Source organism: Lissotriton helveticus, chromosome 5_1 (genome assembly GCF_964261635.1).
Source record: "Lissotriton helveticus chromosome 5_1, aLisHel1.1, whole genome shotgun sequence".
Classification (NCBI taxonomy): Eukaryota; Metazoa; Chordata; class Amphibia; order Caudata; family Salamandridae; genus Lissotriton; species Lissotriton helveticus.
In genome coordinates this window covers 921,899,936-921,919,862 of record NC_136065.1, presented here as the reverse complement: position 1 = coordinate 921,919,862, position 19,927 = coordinate 921,899,936, and the positions used below count along the sequence as shown (strand labels likewise).

General features: G+C 47.9%; 1 protein-coding gene across 1 annotated transcript in view; it reads right to left on the bottom strand.

Moving 5' to 3' along the window:
* The window catches only part of NOC3L (NOC3 like DNA replication regulator), a 493,023-nt gene that overhangs the window by 433,462 nt on the left and 39,634 nt on the right, over nucleotides 1-19,927 (bottom strand). The window contains exons 3-4 of the mRNA XM_078643385.1: nucleotides 3,252-3,375; nucleotides 2,603-2,760 (exon numbers count right to left, since the gene is read on the bottom strand). Of these exons, the coding sequence (XP_078499511.1) occupies nucleotides 2,603-2,760; nucleotides 3,252-3,375 (282 nt within the window). The remainder of the gene's footprint in view (nucleotides 1-2,602; nucleotides 2,761-3,251; nucleotides 3,376-19,927) is intronic.

Here is a 19,927-nt window from a genome sequence, read left to right as displayed (position 1 = left end):
TGAGGTTGCGGGCTGTGGTGTCTGGGTTGGTGGGGTCGGTGGATGGGTTTAGGGTGAGGGTGGTGATCAGCTGGTCTTCTGTGACTTTGCTCCGGCAGCGGCGAGGTAGCTGTTGGGTGCAGTGGTGCGTGGTTGGTTTATTGAAGGTGAAATGGATGCAGCGGTGGTCGGTCCAGTAGAGTTCGGTGGTGTGGTCGAAGGTGATGTGGATGCCTGTGGAGAAGACGGGGTCCAGCGTGTGGCTAGCGGCGTGGGTGGGTGCGGTGACGAGTTGTCTGAGGCCGAGGTTGTCGATTGGGGTGGCTGAGTTGGCGTTGTTGTTCTCGAGGTGGAAATCCAGGTCCCCGAGGAGGATGTAGTCCGTGGAGGCGAGTGCGTGGGTGCTGGCGAGGTCGGCGATGGAGTCGCCGAATTGAGCTCGGGGTCCGGGGGATCTGTAGATGAGTGTTCCTCTGAGGGTGGTGTTGGGGTCGGTGTGGATCCGGAAGTGCAGGTGTTCGGTGGTGTTGAGGGTGTCGTCTGCGTGGGTGGCGACCTTGAGGGTGGACTTGTGGACGATGGCGATTCCTCCTCCGATTCCTTTGGCGCGATCCCTGCGGGTGAACTTGTAGCCGTCTGGGATGGCTATGGCGATGTCGGGTGCCGAGGAGTTGTTCCGGTCAGGAAGGCCACGTCTGGGGCGGAGGTGTCGAGCAAATCCCAGAGCTTGGCGGCGTGTTTGCGTGCGGAGCGGGTGTTGAGGAGTGTGCAGCGGAGGTGGTTGGGTCCAGTCCTTTGAGGTTTGGTGGCTCTGTCGCACGTGAAGCTGCAGGTGTGGCAGGAGAAAGGTCCGTGAGTCAGTTTTGGGGCGGCTTGGAAGCAGGTGTGGTTTCGGCCGTTGTTGAGTGCGTAGAGGGTGCTGGCGTAGCGGAGTCTGGTGTTGTGGCGTTCGCGGGGTCCAGGGGTTCTGGCGCTGGGCGCGGTCCAGGCGCAGACGGGCTTGCCTTTGGCGTGCCAGCGGCACACCCGCTGCGCGCGTCCGCAGCGCGGCCTTCATAAGAGGGGGATAGGGAGGAGCAGCTGGGAGGCGGGAGCGGGGTGTCCAATGGGGAGTAGGGGGGCGGGGACGCTGGGACGCAGCGGCCGGAAGGAGCGGGAAACGGCGGGAAAACAGGCAGGCGGCAGGAAGCAGGTACAAGACAGCTGGCGGCCGTGAGGTGGCGTGGGGAGTGACCTGCCTGCGAGCAAGGTCAGCAAGGGGACTGCTCAAGGAGTATTAACAGAAGAGGGTTTAGTTCAGTTTATTTTTTACTTTCAGTGTACCCTTGGATTGTGACATCTTGATGACTTTTATATGCCATGTACTAAAATATGCATAGTTGATGCATTGTGAGACATGTACACTTCTGGTCAGGCGGTATTGTACAACTCGAAGGAGAGGGTAGAGTGAACTGATTGATAATGTACGTACTGGTTGCTCACCATCCAAATTATTTTTCTAATAACAAAGTAAATATACTCCTATGAGTGCGTGTTTCCACCAAAGTCCCTGCTAAAATCTATCCTGTCCTTTTGTGCCCTTTGACTAAGAATTCCTTCTCCCCTTGATAGGGAAAGATCCAATATTTATACTCTGGAGTCTCAGCAAACCCGCTGAGAGTCCACAGCGCCAAGGAAACCACTCTCAGTAGAGGTATGGTATGGCACCCCTTGCCAAAGCACTCCCTCTCGCCTTTTTGGGGAAGGATCCAGTATGTAGGCCTTGGAGTCTCAGAAACCCCCTCAGAGAGTCCACTGCATATAGGGAGCCTCTCGCAACAGAGATGGGGAAATTATACCACTTCCCCTGGGATCACAGCTTACTGGACTTTGGACGCAGCTTTGACTCGTCTACCGGTTTGTGTCCCCGTCACCCTCCCCCTCCTCTTCCCATGCTGTGTCTCTCACCCTCCCCTCCTCTTTCCCTCCTCCATTCTCTGTCTACTTCCCCTGCTCCTACCCTCCTCCCCTGAATTTCTCCCCTTGCCTGCTTTTTCCCTTACGTATATGTCCTTTTTGTTTGTCTCGACCTTACATGTAACTCTGCTAGCCAAGCTCTAATAACTGTGTAACCTTTGTAACGATGTAACCTGAAATTATGGTCTGATACTCATATAAAGCGCTCTGATACCTCCGGGTCTAGCCAGCGCTATATAAAACCTTTAAAATAAAATAAATAAATAAATTCTGTTGTGTAAGCATGTTGTTGTGGCTGTCAGTTCTGGCGGTGAGTGAGAAAGAAAAAATGGGGGACAGTGCAGGAAATAGGGGGAAGGTAAGATAGACAAAAGGAGCAGCAGAGAACGTTTGAGCATTGCATTTCCAGGCTTTCCTCCACAAACTGATTTGAATCTTTATCAACACATGGAAAACAAAGAAAGAAGCGCATAGAACCCCAGGACACAGACAGCTGGCTCTGAAATGAGCCAGGCCTTCTTGAAGGTAAAGCTGCCACTGGCAAAGCAGAGCAGATGAGAACTTTTTTAAAGCTTGGGGACGGAGATAAAAAAAAAGCAAAAGAAACTTGTAGGGGTGCATGGCCAGAAGAATTGCCATCCATATAGACAGACACTTGGAGATTTACCTGGTTTCTCCATACTCTGCGGTATTATGCCACGCTTGTCTTTGATGGGAAGAAGATGAATGAGGTCTTTTTCTGGCTCCGCCTGCATGCGGCGAGGCACCTTCTCATACTGGTCAATCACATTCTCCTGCTTGCGTTTCCTGGCGTGGACCGGTTCACTGCGCAGGAATAAAATACAATTTACAGCCATCAATAACTCAACAGCTACATAATTCTGCAAAACATTCTACATGATTTAGGAGTTAGAATGGGAACAAAACTGAAGTTTAAATAACATGCGACCCTGGCAAATGGCTGGAATTATTTAGGCGAGACCCATTCTTCTCAACAACAATAAGCAAAACACAATGGGGAATAGATCACTAAAATCATTTAAGTGATCTTAAAAGGAAGACAGTATTTTATGAAGTTAAGCCCTACCAGAGAATTTCAGAACCACCCGTCAACATATACTGTCTATGCAACATGAGTTAATTTGCCTTTTCTAAGAAAGGCCTGAGGTTTAACAGTCTTGTGCAAAAATATGCCTTCAAAAAGGATTACAGTCCCTTCAGAAAGCAATGGATGTACCCTCAAAGCAGCAAAAACATCCACGCTCTCCAATTTCAATGCAAAACACTACTAAATGTTTTTGAAAATGTACACTGACCTGGATGAAAGGTCTCTAGTTAAAAACGATGCTCTCCGAGCCATGTCTTTCATCATTTCCAGGTCATCCTCTTCAATCATGTCCAGGGGGAGAGTTTCTTCCTCCATTTCGTCTTCATCCTCTTCTGCCAAATAACAACAAAAAAGAGGCAGTCAGCCACCTGCGTGCACTGATGATCGTGATGACATACAGTGAGGACATGGTAAAGCTTCGTTAAGCAAACTTACTCTGGGAATGGAGGAATATGTTGTGTAACTCATTTCTCTAGCACCCAGAGTTGAAAATATGGCATCTCTCTGTGAAGCAACAGAACTCGTACTTCGCACCCCTCCATGTGTGCTACACGACACCCCATAGTGGGAAAGACCTTTGGAGGACAAGATACCGGCCAATGAGCGTGTAGGGTTTAATGAGGCGCTTACCCAGCTGTTGTACCACTGCCATGTGCACCCACAAAAAATCATACCAGTGAAGCGTTCATCATTCCCTAACCTCGAGTCTCGGCGTCGGCGCAACATCCTGAGATTCTGTATGAATCACTTAATGTCGCGGCCCATGGACGGCGCCTGTATACACTCTGGGGAGATAAGCCCCGTTATTTAAATCTACCGACCTAACCTAAACCTAATCTTCTAGTATGTAACCAGCGGATGTGGATTCTCATTAAGTTGTAAAACTAGGAAAGGGTCATTAAATTAGAAGAAAAAATACGAAAATACCAACCATAGACAAGGAGGCAGCTCCCATCCTACCTAGGTTCCAGTGGCGTAATGAAACTTGAGGCCCCCGGACTCCCTCGGGAGCTCTCGTGCCAGGGTACTGTGCGGAGGGGGCCCCCTGGAGCTCGTGGCCCTCGGTTAGGCCACTGCTTAGCTCGTATTGGACCTGCTGAGGCAAGTGGAAACCTTCCCGCACACCGTAGTACGGCCCACATGGCCGGCTTCACGGACTCGCAGAAGAGGGCACTACTCCTTTCAGAGACGATACTAGGCGCTACAGTGCTCTGCCTGGTTAATGCGACAGTCCGGCATCTGTATGGCATGGCGGCTCGCTGCTGTGCGCAGGGGAGTGCGACAGTAACCCGTTGCTAGGCTCAGGGTCCAAGTGGCCCGTCCCTAAGCAGTGAGTATGACACCCTCCCACTGTGACGTAATCTGCCCACGAGCACAGCACAGCAGCTGCAGAGCATCACATGGCATTGTGAATAGGGGTATGTGCAACGGGCGTAAGGCACATCTTGGCGTTAGGACAATATACACACAACAAATGTTAGGCCACGGGCGCTTCGACCGGAAATACTGTTAGTGTGGTACACTACCCAGCATAGTAGGGCGGAACAACTTACAATGTATATGTCACTATGAAGTAATATGTAAAACCCTCCCACCCAGGTGGAAGCCACACCGCAAGACAATGAGCTTGCTCTACTGATGCTTCGATGACGTCTGTGTGAGTATTCTGCCAAAATGCACGTCACTGAAGGCTCTCAATGGCGCTTCAACAAGTCTGGACGTTCTTGGGGTCTGGTTCGGAGAGGGCACGGCCTAGCCACAGGGGATCACCCCTCTCTTTCGGGGTGAGACCCAGACTGACTGGGATGTGGTTGGGCACTTCTGTGATGGCACGACAAACTACCGAGAGCAATGCCAGCTGGTACAAGAAATTCAAACATTCCTTCCATTAAACTTATTTTTTGCACAAATATTAGCACTCCAATGGCATTAACATATCTTAATGTTTGAATGTAGTACATGTTATAAATAACTCCGAAAGTGTTGCTAATATCAACTACAGAGTTTTGGATTATAAATAATTCCCATATTGTGCTTTCTCAAAGTTCAGATGAAAGCTTTTGGTAATCGAGTTTCTTAGCTGTAAGCAAGTGTACTTAAGTTCAAAAATAGGGATAATTAGAAAGTGGTCGGTGATTTGCTACTTCTGTATTTAGGCAATATACGCCTCGCGGATGGGCTGCCGCAACAGACCATGTAGTGTGTTTACAAGGGCAATGTACAGGATTAGCTAAACACAGCACGAGTTCCTCCCTGTGTGAACATACTACTCAATATGCAAATCCAATGCCAGGAGCTCTGCTGAGGATTACAGGCAGCAGAGAGAATTTTGTAATACATATTGATGCATTTGAGCAGCTGCTGGGGTGATAGGATGCAAAGGATATGTTTGCCTTTAAAATATTTTAATAAAACATCAATGGGGTTGACTTTTCACATCCAACGTCATCAGCCTGCCATCTTACACCCAAGCCGCATTTCATCAGCCTGAGGGAATGAGAAATTCTACCACTCCCCCCGCCCGCCAATGAAACCTCTTTTTAAGTACTTGTACTTTCTAAGTTGGAACTTCTTACTTACATTGTAACGATAATTCCATTTCATTTTCTGTGGAATTTAAAATCCACATTTTGAAGCACCCATTGTTCTCATGCGATGTGTTTGAATTGCAGCACTACACATTTATGTGAAGAGTCATATGAATTTCAGTGAGGCGCTCAACCCTCATCTATAATAAATACATACCGATTATTATTAACGGTACTGACATGGCTCACCTTCTGCGCAGTTTTAGTTCCATTACACTTGGTATCTATATTACTTTATAATATCATCTACAGATGTGTTTTCGACATTCACAAAAATAATTTAGCCTGCCGTCAAACACTTCATTTAAATTCAAAATCCAAATAATTAAGTTTAGAACCGAACAGGGCATCGTCTGTTTGGGACCATCCTTTAAGTATGAAATAGGGCTCTTAGCTATGGTACGCTCACAGAATGGAATTCATATTGTGGTCTTGCACAACTGTCCCAAAAAGCTCTCCCACAATGCACTACACTCGGAGTATAAAGCAGTTATACTGCAACCACTTCTTATTTGTACACTGAAATGTGTCAGATCTCTCCTCGTGAGAGGAACTTTAAGTCGTGCAGGAACCAGGCCTTATTTTGTTTTCTCTCCACAGGCTGAAATAATCAGACTCTCTGGAGTGGAAACTGACGTGAATGGGGTGGTCACTTCTGCTGCCAGTGGCCCAATCAGAGCCATGGGATGTTGGCAGGGATCATGTGCGAGAAGCCACCACCAGCCGAATATATGATTATTCAACGATTTCAAGTTCCACGCATGCCTTTACCACGCGAATTTTACTTCGCATGTGTCTTTTGCACGCAGCATTTGACAACGCATGTTTTTACTCCGCAATCATAACGTTACGAAACATCTGACGTCCCATTTACATAATGATACTGATAGGCTACATGCAGTACGAAGGAAAAGATCGATGTTTTAAACAATAATAAACAGATTCCCTTACATTATATTTTTATTTTTTTCATAATGCGCTTAATTAATACCCTAATTTACAAAGTTTTGATTCATATCTTACCCCTGTACGTCTTTCACCATCAGCCCTTTCTTCCACCGACCACGGAAACAAGCGTCAAAACACGTCTATCAAAACTGATAACGGACTTCTATTATGACGTGCTCTTTTACTTCAGCGTTTTGAGGCATTGTAGAGCGTTTTTTTTTACGTTTTTGACATTTTCTTCTTATTTATTTATTAATATCCGCTTGTTTTTTTTTTTGGGGGGGGAGACCCCCCCAACCCCCCCTAGCCTCCCCCCAGTCCCCCCCCCAGCCCCCCAGCCCCTTAATCCCCCCTCCCCCCAGCCCCCCAAAGCCAACGCAGATCGTACTTGCGGAACGACGACAGGAAGGAATACCACTCGCGTGGTAAAGACGGTCGTTGAAGGTTTACGCGTGGGAAAGACCTTTGCGTGGTGAGTGACGCGTGGTAAACGTTATGCGTGTTATTTGCTTCGTGGTAAATGATGTTTCCCCCACCGGCCAAGATAGAGGTCAGAAGAAAGGCGATCAGACTCTTCCAGGGTCCCTGGTGGTGTGGAAGGCCTTACTCCGGTCCTTTGATGACCACAAATAAACTCTGCGTCAGACTGTAGGCTTGTGTTAAGGTCGTACTCTTTAATTCTGTCACCAGCAAAAACACAACAAACCTTGAAGATAAACTACCCTTTCTAAAACAAGGTGAGAGAGGAAGTGATGTTTATATCAAGAGCCACAAAACAACAGCCTCCATCAGTTCCTCATGTAACGGAACATGTGAGCCAACATGTAGGGACATGCAACTCTGGTGCTTATCGCTTGTTTTTAGTAAGAGTTTAGATGCAATTAGTTTCATTTCATGAAGTTCCCTAAGCTTTGTTTTCGTTGGGGGGGGGGGAGGGGGGGAGATGATGATGTACATGCCCAAGCCCTGGGAAGCCTTATGGAAATCGGTCAGTGGTGAGAATGGAGACACAAGTGAGTGGGTGAATGGCTGAGTGAGCACATGAAGTGAATAGGGTGCTGGACGAGTGAGCAGGTGGATGTGGTTAGCGGTGGCTGGAAGATGGGTGGAGAGGTTGATTCAAGAGTAAATAGTTGGATAAGTGGGGGGTGAATATTGGGTCGCAGACAAGTAGGTAGAAGGATCAGGAAGTAGGCGGATGAATGCGTGAGTAGCTGACTGGGTAAGTGAATGAAAGGGGGTGGATGGATGAATGAATGAATAATTGGGTGAGTGAGAGAGTGGAAGAGTAGGTAAAGCTACATGTGGACGAGAAGCTTGCAAATCAATACAATGAGAAGGATGGCTATGTATATTGGTTGGTCATGCAAGTGTGCATGGGTGAGCTTCATAAGATTCTGGCTTGTTATGTTACATAAATTTGTAGAGCGCTCAGCTGCCCCAGCTCTGGTAGAGCGGATGGCCACATGGCAGATCTACCCACGCCAGTGCACAGACCATCCGTCTTGTTGCTGCTGGCGAAAAGATGTGTGGCGATTTGCTGGGGGAAAGTTCCCTGCCAAAGCGTGTCCACCTGGGGGAGAGATGCCATTTGGAGTGAGTCTACCACAGAAGTATACAATTTATTGATCCATGGATGGGATTAGCCCAAAGACATTTGGGAACCATTCTGAGATTAGTCTACAAAATATTGGATGAATCAAATACTGATAGCAACCAGACTTCGATAAAGAGTTAGGAATCTATTTTCTTATGTCTTGTTTGTTCGGTTAAATGGACTGTGGGAAAATGACATGTATGAGATGTATAAAGCACTCTGTATATATCCGCTATAGTCATCCAAACCAAATATATATAGGGACACATTGTAATCACTTAATCGCACACATGTGTCTTTCTTTTATTCTGTTCTGTTTTTAACTATTCCTTCCTTACATCACAATAATTAGAATAAAACCAAAAAAAGGGTGTGTGCTTGTGTAAATGAAAGGATGGATGAGTGATTGTGTCACTGAATTAACAGTGAGTGGACAAGTGGTCTATCACTGAAGAGTGGGGGAGTGAAGGATTGATTAATCGGTGCAAGTATGGATGAATATATGAATGAGGGTAAACACACGTGCTAAGGTGCATTGCTATGGGTGCTTGGGTGGACGGTAGCAAATCGGAACCGCTTTATTTCGGAAGTGTGAAAAATTATAGTAAGGCAAACACACTGACGTGATCTTGTAAGCGTCCTCACGCAGCATTTATAGAACTCAGCTTGCAGATAAATGATACCTAATGGCGATTCACCATTTACGCCGGATATGCCGCTTAGCCATGATGTTCTTTTGTCATAGGGGAACCATTTGACGAGGAGTGTGCTAAAATTATTTGAAACGAGAAAGCACAAACAAAGAGGATGCTTTAAACTAGGTAGGGTGCGTTTTAAACAAGGCGCTGTCCCCCTCCTCAGAGAAAGGACAGCACTCGATATAGTATATCACTATGAAGGCTCTGGGTCTTTGCAATGTCTTTTCTTAGTAACCAGTACTCCAGGGCGCGACAGGTGGGACCTTCCGTGGGCTCTTCTCAACCTATTTCAACGAAGATGACGCGCTCTTGAATGATAACTGCGTCAGGACAGACCACACCCTACAGCCGTGGGACTCCTCACACATACTCTCTATTTTAAGAATCAGTATCTCGTATACGAGGGCCGTTGATCAGACGCAGGAATGGCGCCCTGTTGTGATGAACAAGAAGAAACATCCAATTGTGAAAGCAGGATTTATTGGAGAGAGAGTAACCTGGCATCAAACACCCTCGACGATCTAGCAGGAACTGCCAAAGGTCGAGTGTTGTGTGCCTGACATTCTACAGAACATGGTGATAAAACAATTCTACAATGAGGTAAGATAGAACACAAGGAATAACATTGGAGACACGGAAAACGGCCACTACAACGCGGCCGTTTCCACGCAAGCCTTTACCACGCATGCAATAGAACGCATGCGTGGTTACCACGAAAGCCTTTACCACGCATACCTTTACTACCAGATGCGTAGTAAAGGCATGTGCGGGAAAGGCAAAAAAAAAAAAAGGGGGCTGGGGTTGTGGTTGGGGTAGGGGTCCCCCCCCCTCACACAAAAAAGAAAAAACGAAAATGAAGTAGCGAAGTGGAGGCAATCGGCGTCGTTAGAGAGGAAACGGAAAGAAACTTCCACTTCTGCTTCCTCTTTACGATGTAGGACGTCATCAAGGAAGATAAAGGAGAAGAGACAACAAGAGGTAAGGGAAATTTTAATTTAAAAACAAAAATTTGAGGGTTAAGGGCAGGGGTAATTAGACGAAGGTTTGGGGGCTGGGGGGACTCGTAAGGGTACAGGGGAGGGGTATAACCTTTCCCAAGAGTATGCCCTTACCATGCATACATTTACAACGAAAATCTATGCAAACATTTTTTGGGGGGGGCTGATTCTTCAAGCAAAAGGCAGAGTGGAGCTGCAGGGGCTCTAAGCAGGGAGGGTGGGGAGACATCAAAGCCTCATTAACAAGCAAAAGGTCTTTAAAAGAACTGTGAAGTACTCCGGTGCGGTTGTGTGTGTGCCCGGGAAGCCGTCTCATCCCGAGCTGACACACACAACGGGGGTGGCTGAAGCCCTTTCAGTCCAATGGGCACTGCGCGCCTGACCACACCTGGTGGTCATCAACAACTCGATTGACGGTGAAGAATTCGACCCTGCGTGCTAAAGAGAATTGTGGGTAATGGGGAAGTGTAGGCAGGGCCGGACTGGCTACCAGGCGTATTGGCATGCTGCTGAGCTGGGGGGTGATTTCGTTGATGGGGACCTGCGTTTGCTGAACACAATTTGTTTTGCTTTGTTTATTTCGAAGCACACGCAGGTCTCCATCAACAAAATTAGTCCCCACCGCAGTGACATCAGCCCCCAGCTCGGCAGCATGTCAAAACGCCCGGTACCCAGTCCGTTCCTGAGTGTAGGGCTCGCCACGTTTTATATGGTGGGCGTCCGCCACCAGGCATTCCCCAGAACTAAGAATGGTGCTTCAGATGCAGAAAAATACACAGAGTATGATGGATCTGTCAGAGAAGCTCATAGGAAGACCTGCTATGCAGACCCTCCAGCTTTTCACGATTTGCTAGATAATCGCGAAATCGGCAATTTTCACCTTTCTGGCCGCGAAAAAGGTCTCCGGGAGGCATAAAATAAAATGCTTACATCTTATTGGCTGTACGCGCATACGTCACTACGTGGCGCCGTACAGCTGTTAATACCTGCCTGCTTCTTACTGCGGCCGGCATTAGGGATTGCAGAAAAGAAATGCAAAGTACAGTCTTGTCAGTGGGCCCTGCCCATTGACACGATTGTACACCTTAAGAGGCTGCATTCTCAGCTGCGCATGCCTCTCTCTTTTACCTCTCGCCGTGATAGCATCCCTCCCCTTACTAGACTCCTTCCCACTTCTCTTGCTGTCTCTTCGCTCTAGCCACCCTCCTTCACTTTCCAGTTCTTATTTGCCCGTGGCAGGAGGGGTGCAGGGGAGGGGATAGAAGAATGGAGGGTTTCTGTATGGATGACCTTTATCTCGAATCTGCTCAATTAGCTGCCGCTTTTACTTTGCTGTCTCCGTGTATTATAAACACCAGTAGCTCTGTTAAAGCAAAGGGCTGGTGTTTGTGCTTGAAATAATTACCTGCATCGAGTTGTAGCTGGAGTTTACATGAGTATCTCGAGGGGTAGCTCTGCTGTCCGACCCCTGTTGTCGAGCAACATTAATTCAAGGGATAGGCCTGCTGTCTGACACCTTGCGTTTTAAACAAGATATATTAATTGGGAAAAAACTAACCAGAGCGACTGTCATCTATGGAGTTACCAAGAGCTGTGTACCAGAGCATGCATGCCAGCAGACCTGGTTCAGGCAGGAGACATCCATTTTTTAAGCCCCAAATTATTTTTTTTAACTGTGTGCTGCCTAGAATTTCCTTTGCCTGAATGTACCAAAAGGAGGAAAATAAAGCCCCCTTTTTTATTCTCTTTCAAAATCTCCCTCTTTTTATTTAAAAATGTTGGCATGTATGTGTGAGAGCCAGCTGTACAGTGCAAGGCCCTGCCATAAGGGCTTACTGAGGGTGTCCCTGCTCTCTCAGCCTTCACTATAAGATGGATGATTGGAGGGACAGCTCCACTCTACGTGTCCTTACTGGCTACTCTGCCGGTCCTTTATTTGTTGTTGCAGTTTAATATAGCACAAACTCGACACAAAGGTATCAGAGCCCTTTACATGAGCAATAGTTGCATTACCGAAAGACACATTCAATTTTAGGCACAGGGAGGAATAGCTCTCCACCGCCCCCTCGGCTATTCAGGTATTAGTCTATCTTCTGCTGCGGTCAGAAGGTGGACTGCTCTGTTCAGTGACTAAGGGAGTTTGACAAAGTTCAGCACCACTGAAAGGCCCAAAGGACTGGGCAAGGGCATAACATGGGAGGGGACAACTCTTCAGGGGTCCCAGACCCTTCAGATGGGTTCCATTCCTACCAAGGCCATTGGATGCAGTATAATCCTGCACTATATGCTTGGTCACATAGACACACAATGAAACATTGACACAGGGTGGGGAGACGTAAACTCTTGCTATGGGGAAGATGTTGGCACTGTTTGGTGAACAGGTGAGGGGTTTTCTCCTATCCCATCTTAGTGGGGATGAGCGGCTTGAATACTTTTCAGCTGGATGAGTAGTGCTGGGTGTCAGGGTTGAATACCACAGCTCACATGGTCGGGTTGCCTCTTTCTCTCATATACTAATCAGACCCTCCAGCATTTCACAATTGGCGCAAAAATCGCAAAATCATCTGACTAGCAAGATGGCCACATTATATACAATTTTGGCTGCGGTATTTACACAAAAGTGTCTACCGGGAGACAGCAAAACAAACAATGCCCTCTTATTGCCTGTGCCGCACACGTCACGACGTGCCACCGTCCAATATCTGCTTCCTCCTGGCCAAGTTGTGAGAGACGAAGTTCGCATTACAAATTCCCATTTCGATTAATGAGGGAGAAAGTCAGTTTCCAGCCATGGGAGCCGTCTACGGCATATTATCTATCAGAGGAAGCGCTGGAGTGCAGACATATGCAGGTCATCAATTGCATGGGCACGTTGTGTTATATATGGATGAATGGACAGTAGCAGCAAAACGCCATTCGGGGCAGCACACTATACTAAATGTAGATTTTTAGCTTAGGTGTTTTAAGCCACCTTAATTACATCGGCCACGCCCCTATGAGAGACCCCCCCCAGGTCTTCCATCCTACTTACAGCCCTGTACACACCCCTCTGCTGTTACTTATTTGCGGACTTCATTCAAAACCTAAGACACGTGCAGATGGAGACATGCAGATTGGTAAAGAACCGTCACTCCGGCCCGAGGAAAACACTCCTCTTGGCCCACATGTGTAGCACATTCTGGATGGGTCCAGTAGTCAGCAGTGCCCCGGCAGGGGTGCATACATGGGTGCTAAAAGTAATAGGGGCCCCTTTCCCGCGGTGTAGATGGGAGCTGTGCTTCTGCAGAGCAACAAACACTTAAAACATGCCTATTTCACAGTGGAAAACTCTGCTAAATCAGTTTACATTGATTAAGGCTGAAAAGGAATGATTTCAAGTAAAATGAAGTGCTGCAATAATGCCGCTAAATTTCCATTTTTGTGCCGCTAAATTTCCAATTTTGTGCCGCTAAATTTGCAAATCTATGCCGCAATATCCTGGGGGGTCTGGCTATGGCTGGGCATCCGCTCCTTAGGTACTGCCCTATCAGGTTTTAAAGGATAGTCAACATTGGTCGTCTCTAACTGGGGTGATGGATGCAACCATACACGTGAAATTTTGCACACACCTACAAGAGGAATTGGGGCTCTCCTCGTCACAATTGAATCACTACTACAATGTTATCACCACTGACGTCTTACCTGACATCGGCAAACCCTGCCCCAGATTTTAATCCTCGCTAATCTAACTTGTGATGTTCAAACTGCCCGGCAAGGGCATATCGAGGGTCTACCAAGCAATAGTCCTACAAACACCAGACATGTTCTCTAAAATGAGGGAGACCTGGTAAGTTGACCTCGGACAAGCCAACGAGTAATACTGGAGGAAGGCTGCGATGCCACAGAGAAAATGCTTGATCTACTCACGTTATTGGTTCATACAACTTAAATACATGTATCACATTTATTACACTGGAACGAGTTTACAGTGTATGAAAAGTGACTTTTATCTGTTTTTGTTAAAGTGTTTCTGTCATATTGATCCATGCATTTTATTTCATTTCCTTTTAATTCAGTATTAGGTTTCACAGCATTGCCCTTTATTTTATTATTTTATAGTTTTGTAGAGCGCGAACCAGACCAGTGAGGGTATCAGAGTGCTTTACAGCATTGAGGGGGAGGAATACAAAGCGTAAGGAAGGGAGGGATCACATTGGGAGAGCTAGGGATACAATGTACGGGAGGAGCAGGCTCCAAGCTTCATGTGGGATAAAATTAAAGCAGGTAGATAAAACATACAAGGAGGCTGCATTATACAGGAGGTGCATGCCGTCAAAGGTCCAAGCTACACGTGGGATAAAAATGAAAGCAGTTAAAAATTAAAGCAGGTAGGTATAATATACACGCAGTCTCAGCTCTTGGGGGGATGCCCAGGAGTGCAGAAAAATGGATCATCTGTGGAGGCCGTGGATAATGCCGAGGTGGAGGGTGGAACAAGTCGATGAGGTGATTGAAAAGTATTCATTAGATGAGATATTTTCCCATTAAGAAAGTTTTGGTCTCCTTCTTAAAGTGTGCCAAGGATGGAAGTCTTCTGATGGAGGGTGGTAGAGAGTTCCAGATTTTTGGTGCGGCCCCATAGAAGGCCCGATTGTAGAAGGCCCGATTGTAGATTTTTTTCTTCCGGAAGCCTGCTGGTTGCAGCAGCAGGTCTTTGGCAGATCAGAAGTTTTTTGCTCCTCCAGATATCACAAGTTTTTGGGCGAGAAATGTAGGGGAATTAGAGTACAGAGCTTTGTGAGTAATGCAGGCCAGTTTAAATTGTATTCTGGCCTCTAGGGGAAGCCAGTTCAGGCTTTGAGGTGGGGAGAGATGCTCCCTGGGTCAGGATGCTCTTTCATTTGTACCTTCCTTTCCCCTCCTGAGCAGGGGCTCGATTCCTTTTGTTCGCCCCTCCCCACGGTCTTCACGCTGGTACTTTCATTCAGATTTGGTAACGTTCGACTCGTGTTACGCATTGGTTGGAGGTGCAGAATATCACACCATTGTACTGATGGTTTAATCTTTTATTCACAGAGCAAGGCACGCGCTCTTGGTTAGTTCTGCTATTGCCATTTGTGGAGGCATTGGCCCACACGATATTAAGTTACATTAAGTTGCCGGTCTTACCTTTTGTGAGTAAGCACGAGGTATACGCTTTGGGCACGGTCTGTAATTGATGTTGGAGAAGGCAGGGGCCCTTGCGCCATCAGCTTGATGTTCTAGTTGTTTCACTTTAGAGCGAAGGTCACAGTCTTCTATACGCTTGCTCACTGCCTCCATTACTTTTGGCTTGGAGCGTCGGTAAAGCCACGCGCCACTTTAAGGTAGTGATTTGCAGCAGACGCATCTGTTTTCAAGTTGCAGTGATAGGCTTGTTGATTGGTTTGGCTTACTCGCATTTCCTACCTTTGTAGTATGCAGTGATTAGTCTTGCTATTTGGCCATACAGGTTAGGACGCAACTGATATTTTCTTGTATTTTCGTGAATGACCTTTATGCAGTGTATTACACTGGTCACTTCATGTTTATAAGCAATTTGTAATCAGATTGCAAGGCATTTTGGATGTTTGGGCACGTTACCCACATGCATGGCTGTACTATTTGCATGTTTTTGTACCCATGGTACCGCACTGCACATGATGACTTTATGATTGTCACAGCCAGTTTGCACTGGACTTTGGCAATTGTACATTATGCAATCAAGCGTTTTCCTTTATACAGCGACAACGCCCAGTCACTTGCTTCAGACTCAATATAGGCCACAGCATGATCCTATGTACACCATGCATTGTGTGCATGTTTCTTCAAACTTTTATGACCCCTGGCGATTGTCCTTCATTGACACTATCCTCAGTATGCCTCGCTGATGGAAATAACTTTGTGGATTCATCCCCAACGATCAATTGTATGGGTCTTCTCTTCCTTCTCCCCCTGTTTAGAGAATGACAATCATCTTTGAGATTTTTTGATCCAGATTGATCTGGTTAGGTAAGACAATTTTGACTTGCACATACTCCTAACTAGTATCCTGTTGAACAGATTTAGATTGACTGTGTACATAACTCTGTAGGTTGCTACCAGATCCTTGTCCTGATGACGACACCAGATGATTGGTCTTGAAGGGGGTCGAAATGTCGACACTTTAGGGGCCTACCCATAACTTTAATTAAAGGACCTCCAAACTCAAATGCCCATATCATTGGGTTTGCTGTTGATTTACTTTTGTATCCTATTGGTATTGTCCCAATGTACATATTGTAAATACTTACTGTTCTTGTACCCATCATTACATTTTGTATGGCTCACTGTATTGCACTCGCACTGCACGATCATTTGGAGCACCTACATTTGACTGCATAATGAGGATTTGTTGTCTGCATTTGATGATTGAAATATAAAAATGATAATCCTCATTTATGTGGATTTTTGGTCTTTTTGATAATATTGACCCACTAACTAATAGTTTTATTCTAAAAATTCCCGGCATAACACCTTTCCATTCATAGGTTGGTATTCTTGTTCTTGGGAATACAGGGTGCCTCAGTTTTTGGTGCAAAGTCTCAGAGTTGGGCTCCCCACGACATAGTTTGTAAGCCGGCTTCAGAGAATGAGGTCCCCAGGGCAATTAATGGCTCAGGGAGGGAGACCAAACATCCCGAAAAGAAATCGGACCGGAGGGTGGGCTCCCCGGGGCCTTTAATGGCTTGGGGAGCTGGGTGCGCGCCCCCTTCCCCATTTTAAATAATTTCAGGCCTGGGGGTGACCTCCCTGGGACCTTTTGAGGCTCGGGGATTGGGTCTGTGCAGCCCTTCTCCCCATTTTGTAAAGTTTTGACCCCAGGGATTGTCTACCCGGAGCCTCTGGAGGCTCGGGCAGGGGAGCAGCACTGCCCCCTCCCCTTACATGCAAATTTCGCTCCCAGAGGTGGGCTTCCCATGGCCTTTAATGGCTTGATGACGGGGGCTGCACAGGTCCTCTCGCCATTTTTCATTATTACGGCGCAAGGGTAGGTTCCTTGGGGACTTTATTGGCTTGGGAGGCAGACCATGCAGCCCCTACCCTTTATAAATGTAAGCCTAATAAATGCTGCCCAGCCACAATTCTTCTTTTTGTGCTACTGCGGGAGTCCAGCAGGATTGCAGCATATTTTTGCAATTTTCTTTTACGCTTGGCCCCAGGGGCTCTTCATATATATATTTTTTTAATATGTTCAGGACAGTAGACTATGTCCCCCAAGTCCTGTAATGCCCGCCAGTAAAACAGGTTCTCATGTTGACGGAAGTCAATCAGAGCACTTCCACGAGTGGAATTCGGACTCCCACGAGATAGCCCAAGGGAAAATCAAGCTACTTGGGCCAATCAGAACGTTCCATTTTTAAATTGGCACTCCTGCGAGATTCTCTTGAGCTTCTTGCAGACCCAACCATCCAGATACAATTATATTTTCCCTTAATTTCTCGAAAACTATTGAACAGATTCCCACCAAATCAAGGAACGCACAATCTGCGGACCAAGATCTAGCCTCCTGCCAAATGTGGTGTAATTCCGTTCAGCAGTTTTTGCAGTGGCAAGTCTTAAAGAAAACTATGGAAAATGCATGGGGAGTTTGTATTTTTAGACCTTTCTTTTTTCTTGGCCCCTGCTTGACGGATCACTAAGACATTTTCCATGCACAAAATAGTAGCAATCCTAACTATACCTACCTAGTGGTGACAAGTGTGTGTGTATAAAATCGCTGAGATTACAGGGACTTCATAGACCGGCTCAGATTTCACTCATACAAAACCTGAGCTAACTATAACTTTCGTCCACGCAATGCATTGCTTAGGACCTCACATATGCTATCAATCATACCTTGGTCAGTGAAGCATCTCCCCGGGCTGATTTTGGCCTCGAGGATCCCATCCCCCGGGTCCCTGCCTATTTTCCCTAGGTGCCCCTAAGCCTACCTAGTGTGCAATGGGACTGCAGGGGAGTCTCCAGGCTCCCGCATTCCCAGCCAGCTCCCCGCCTCCTGCAGGAGCCAGCACTACTATTGCACACAGGGAGCTGCTGGAAATGCAGCTCCCTGTGTACAAGAGCAATAGTTTCATCTCTTTACGAGCCCGAATGTCTGCGGGCCGGTCAAGCAATAAAACCTCTGCTTCCAATGGGCAGGTGCACTTTGACAGCTTCCTTCCACTCGAACTGGAGTGTTTGCTTTTGCTTGCCAGGAACTGTCACATCCCGCCAAGCAAAAGCAAACAGCTCTGTCCACAGGGTTTGCACCCCGGGACATCGCAGGAGTATCTACTTGCACCTACATAGGTGAACCACTTACGAACTTTCAGTAATTCTTCGAACTTCAGGCACTGCACATACCAGAGTGCTTAGGGGCGACCCGGAGGAGGGGCTAGCGGTGTGCGGTCCATTGCTGTTTTTTCTACATAAGGGCTCCCTTGAGCCTCCCAAGCTGACGAGCTTCTTGCCTTGGTGTGCCTGATATTGTATTCGCACTGTATCTCCTGCATTCTGTGCCATTATTATTGCATTGTTTTGGTATTTCTGCCAGCGACCTCCTTGGTTGTGCCCCCGATCTCGTCTGTGCCATTATTATTGCATTGTTGTGCCCTTAGCCCGTCTCTCCTCCCCGCTCCCTGCCGCTGCTCCCCCGCGGCCCCACCCCCGCTCCCTCCAGCATCTCCGGACCGATCCCCTCCCCACTCACCACCCCGCTCCCGCCTCCCAGCTGCTCCTCCCACGCTCCGCCCCCTCAACTCTCCACTTATGGCAGAGTTGCATACGCGCAGCGGGCGCGCACTAAACGCGCCGAAGGCGCGCCAAAGGTAAGCCCGTCTGCGCCCGTCCGCGCCTGGACCGCACCCAGCGCCAGACCCCCTGAACCCCGCAGAGGGCATCCCACCTGCCAAACGTACGACGCCGCCACCCTCACTGCACTCAACACCGGCCGACTCCCCGACTGCTACCGAGCCAACCCAGGACGCACCCATGGACCCTTCACCTGCCAATCCTGCAAGTTCTGCTGCATCAAGACCTACACTGCATCCGCTCATGCCAAGCGGAGCTCCAACATCAACCACCTGAAGTGCGCCTGCTCAACACCCGCTCGGTCCACAGACACGCCATTGAACTATGGAACCTACTCGACTCCACAACTCCGGACGTCGCCTTTCTCACTGAAGCCTGGATGAACGCCTCATCAGCACCCGACATCGCCATAGCCATCCCTGACGGTTACAAGATCATCCGAAGGGACCGCATCAATCAAACAGGAGGAGGCATCGCCATCGTCCACAAGAACACCATCCGCATCACGACCAGCTCCAACGACACCCTCACAGCCGCCGAACACCTACACTTCCAGATACACACCGACCCCAAGACCACACTCAGAGGCACCCTCATTTACAGACCCCCAGGACCCCGCACACAATTCAGCGAAGACATCGCTGACTTTGTCAGCCCACACGCCCTCCCCTCCGATGACTACATTCTCCTAGGGGACCTCAACTTCCACCTGGAGAATAACAACGACAGGAACACCACCACCCTGCTGGACAACCTCGCCAATCAGACTCCAATAACTGGTGAACACCCCCACCACTACGCCGGACACACGCTTGACCCAATCTTCTCCTCCAGCAAGCACATCTCCTTCAACCACTCCACGGGACTCCACTGGACTGACCACAGCTGCGTCCACTTCAGCTTCAGAAAGACCACGACCCACCACCACCCACAACAGGTCCCCCGCAGAAGCTGGAACAAAATTACCACCGCCCATCACTAAACCAGAACCCTCCTGCCAGATCAACGGACCCCAATCAAGCAGCCAACAACCTCGCACAGTGGATCACCAACTGCGCTGACGACCTAGCACCCCTGAAAAACCGTCCCAACAAACCAGGAAGCAAAAAAGCCTCCTGGTTCAACGACGACCTCAAGAACTCCAAAAAGAACTGCCGCGCCCTCGAGAAAGCCTGGCGAAGAAACCCAACCACAGACAACATGACCCCCCTCAAACACGCCACCCG